This window comes from Dasypus novemcinctus, chromosome 2 (assembly GCF_030445035.2).
Source record: "Dasypus novemcinctus isolate mDasNov1 chromosome 2, mDasNov1.1.hap2, whole genome shotgun sequence".
Lineage (NCBI taxonomy): Eukaryota > Metazoa > Chordata > Mammalia > Cingulata > Dasypodidae > Dasypus > Dasypus novemcinctus.
The window spans coordinates 174428063-174431908 of record NC_080674.1 but is presented as its reverse complement, the minus strand read 5'-3'; the positions used below and the strand labels follow the sequence as shown (position 1 = coordinate 174431908).

The window sequence follows — 3846 nt, the reverse complement described above, 5'->3', positions numbered from 1 at the left end:
TGTAAGATATCTGAGCACATGAAAATGAACTGCCTGGTGGCAGTGGATGTGCAATATCAGTATTAAATTCCCTCCATGAACAGGGGCTTCTTTTAGAGGCTAAAACAGGCACTTAATAGGTGTTAAAGCTACCACTTCAAAGCTCAAACTATTGGAATACCCTAAACCTCAACCCAAATGTGGCAGAGACAGACACAACACTCTTATTTGAACAAATAAATATATTTTAAGGAATTTTTTTTAAGGTAGAAGGAACAGTAAATGTGGTATCTGGCTGGGGCCGGGGAAGAAGTTTTATGGTTCAGTGGGGGAGATACAGGCCATAAAGCATAGCAGGGGGAAGTGGTGATGGCGGTCTCGGGGACCTTGCACTCTTGGTACATGCTGGTGGGCCCTGATGGGAGTCATCAACTCCATGGGTAGAATGGTAGGACTACGGCCTGGACGCAGTTGCTGGGAGACTAACACTGACCTAGTTGATTTCAATGCAGCTTGGTGGCTATTTTTTTTTCTCCCTAAACAAATCCATTGTAGCATACGGCTAACCCTCTTCTGATGTTTGCTTTCTTGAGGTCCCTGTCCCTTTTGGGGCAAGAACTGGGGCATCAGACTCTCTGTTGATTCCCCATCCTGAGAAGGGTCGTCCATCATCTCTATTCCAAGGGAGGGCCCTGACCCTGACTCTCTTTCTGGGTATTCTCCCAATGGGAAACCCTTGGGGTCCTCTTTTCCTATATTTAGGTTTAAACTGGCATCTTCAACCATCCAAGAGGTCTTAACCTTAGAATCCCTTTGCTCCTGCAGGCCCAGGTTGCTCCCTCTGTCCTCTAGGTGGATATAGGGGCCCTGGGAATTGGCCACATTTCCTCTACACACATTTGGGAACCAGAAGTCCTCAGAAGACAAACTAGGTGAATTAGGGAACCCTTCAGCAGCACAGCCAGGAGGAGACTGGCTCTGAGGCTCTCCCTCCAGTTGGAGCTTTGGGTCTCTATCAGGATAAACTTTCAGAGGTGATTTCCCTACATCCTGCTCCTCCATTAGGTTCAGTATTGTGGGGCATTCACCAGGTGATATATTCCTTATATTGAAGAATTCACTGATAAATTGGGAATCTGCAAAATCACTGGCCCATGGGGAATCTCTTGATTTGGGTCTGGAGACAATGGTCTCCCCAGCCTTGATGGTTTCCTCATATAACTGCTCTGGTTGCTCACCAGTGCTCAGGAAGTGAGGGGGCCCTGGAATGTCCCCATCAATATCAGGTAAATCTACAGTTTTTTCAGAATTGAGTTCACATTTCCGTCTGCATTGTCTTGGAAATACTTTTTCTTCCTTTTTTTTCTCCAACACCATCTGGACATCCACTCTCCTTGTTCTATCAAGGGGCTCCTGAAGAAAACGCTGAAGGCTAAAGAAGCCTCTTGATGCCCTATGACAGCGTTTATGGTATGCCCGGGGTAAGGCCTGTGAAAGATGAAGAGAAAAACACCCTTTATGAAGAATAGTGTGGGAAGGTGGAAAAAACAAGCTCTTGTCAGCTAACTGCCTCCAGGAGAAGGCTGAAATGAGCAAGCCTGAGTCCTCCAGGCCTGATATTGTTAGAACAGAAGACTCTAACCCAAAGGGACACTGTGGCGATGAGCTCTCTGGGCCAGTGTTCAAGAGAAAAGGAGGCAAGTCAGACTGAGTCAGCATAAGATGCATATGTGGTATTGGAGTGGAAGAGTGGGTGGTGGAGCATGGCAAGCGAGTGATTCGTGGGATTCATGGGACGGCTGACTTGGGGGAGAGAGTGATATCCTCAGATTGTGGGCACAGGTAAAGACATACTTCCCTTGACTCTGAATTGACCCAAAAAGAATGAGGGACTGGGACCCAGTTCTTACTGTCTTTTCTTAGCAAACTGCAGACCTTCATTTTTCATAAACTATATGACTTTCTACCTAGAATGCAAAGAACTGTGTTCCTTTCTTTTTATTCTTTTAAAGAGGATCAAAAGGTTTTCTACTTTTCCTTCTTTGAAAATCTCAAAGAAGTACTTTAAGCTCATGATCCTCTATTGATACTGCAGTCAGTGCTCTGTGCTGAGGAGGGTGTAATCTCCAATCTTTGGGTGGCTGGGGCCCTTGTAGGATTCTGATCCAAGGCCAGAGCTTGTGCTTAGCATCTGACTGGAGGCCTTCTGAGGCTCAGTTTCACTCTCCAGATCAGCTTCACCCAGAGACACCAGACTTGGGAAGGAGAATGATGAATAATTATCATAGCAGCTGTTTGATGCTGACATTAAGAGACATTTCTCCCCCAAACATTTCCTATATTCTCTTAATAACCCAGCCCAGGGACCCTGAGTCACAGCACTTGAAATTTACCCTGGTGTCCTCTGCCACCCCCAAGGAGACAAGAGTGTGGATAGAAGCCTCTCTGCTGCCTCACCCTGTTTCCCTAAAGAAAGGTTTTCATCTTTCCTTAGAGGTTCCATCTCTGTGGAAACATAAATGATTTAGTGAAGTGGAAGGAGCAGAGAAAGCAAGAGTCCATCTATGATGGGGGTTGGATCTGGGATTCCCTTACCTCATCTCTGTCTTCATCTTCCTCAAATAGATCCATCTGAAGTAAGAACAGAAGTAGGAAGAGCAATGACCCACACAGTAAGAACACATTGAATACAACAATCCATGCGGAAGTACTTGTGCTCGTCCATGGGACACTGTGGCTTCTCGGGAAGTAGAGATCTATCTCCATCTTCCCCAGTGCACACCTGCCTCAGGCAGCACTGAGTACTGAGTGCTGAGCCTGCGCTGCCTGGAGACACAGGCCCGCATCACAGAGCCACAGAACACTCAGAGAGGGTGGGGGAGGGGCCCCCTCCAGCCCCCCTCCCACCTTAAAGACCCCACAGCACAGCCAACTGCACAGTTACAGAATAGCATATGTACACCTCAGTACAGTATCATCAGATAGGAACTGCTCCTGCTTTATTCCTTGGTGTTTTCAGCTTTGATGTCATCAAACCTATAGCCCAGAGTGTTTGATGCTTTCTCAATAATTTTTTTGCAAATTTTTAGTACTTTACACTTTCCATATTTCTCTGCCCTCAATTCCAGCTTTGCCACCTTTCGGGTCTTGTTTTGTATGAATCCAGGTATAAAATTCAGCTATCTTGCAAGTTTACCCAAACTATTCCATTTTGATTAAACACACATGTACACACATACACTCATGAGTTGGCAATGTAAATGCTATTAAAGATACTATAAGGGTACCTGACAAGTTTGAGAGAGATGCTAGGACACCCCATGCCAAATAATTTAATAAGAATAATTTAATAATTAATGGGTTCAGACTTAGTGAATTTTGTGTAGCAAAATCATTTTATGGGCATTCTGCCCCAAAGCCTCTCTGATCTTTCCTCTCAGCCCATAGCACCCACCTTGCTGGTCCCTGTCTTCCAGGCCCCCATATCCTCCCCAGAATTTCTCCCATAAGCTCTTTTTTTTTTTTAAAGATTTATTTTTATTTATTTAATTCCCCTCCCCCAGTTGTCTGTTTTCTGTGTCTTTTTGCTGCGTCTTGTTTCTTTGTCTGCTTCTGTTGTCATCAGCGTCACGGGAAGTGTGGGCGGCGCCATTCCTGGGCAGGCTGCACTTTCTTTCGCGCTGGGCGGCTCTCCTTATGGGTGCACTCCTTGCGCGTGGGGCTCCCCTACACGGGGGTCACCCCTGCGTGGTGCGGCACTCCTTGCGCGCATCAGCACTGCGCATGGGCCAGCTCCACACGGGTCAAGGAGGCCCGGGGTTTGAACCGCGGACCTCCCATGTGGTAGACGGACGCCCTAACCACTGG

General features: G+C 46.6%; 1 protein-coding gene across 1 annotated transcript; it reads right to left on the bottom strand.

Moving 5' to 3' along the window:
* Positions 1 to 251: 251 nt before the first annotated feature.
* On the bottom strand, positions 252 to 2727 carry LOC131280227 (uncharacterized). Its single transcript, XM_058306336.1, has 2 exons — positions 2575 to 2727; positions 252 to 1467 (listed from the first exon to the last, which is right to left on the bottom strand). The coding sequence occupies exons 1-2, from the start codon at positions 2608 to 2610 to the stop codon at positions 295 to 297; spliced, it is 1209 nt and encodes a 402-aa protein (XP_058162319.1). The 5' UTR covers positions 2611 to 2727; the 3' UTR covers positions 252 to 294.
* Positions 2728 to 3846: the final 1119 nt, after the last annotated feature.

Coding starts and splice junctions, on each gene's coding strand:
- LOC131280227 (XM_058306336.1), bottom strand. CDS start 2,610: ATGGATCTATTTGAGGAAGATGAAGACAGAGATGAG. Junction 1,468..2,574: donor AAGATGAAGACAGAGATGAG/GTAAGGGAATCC, acceptor CATCTTTCACAG/GCCTTACCCCGGGCATACCA.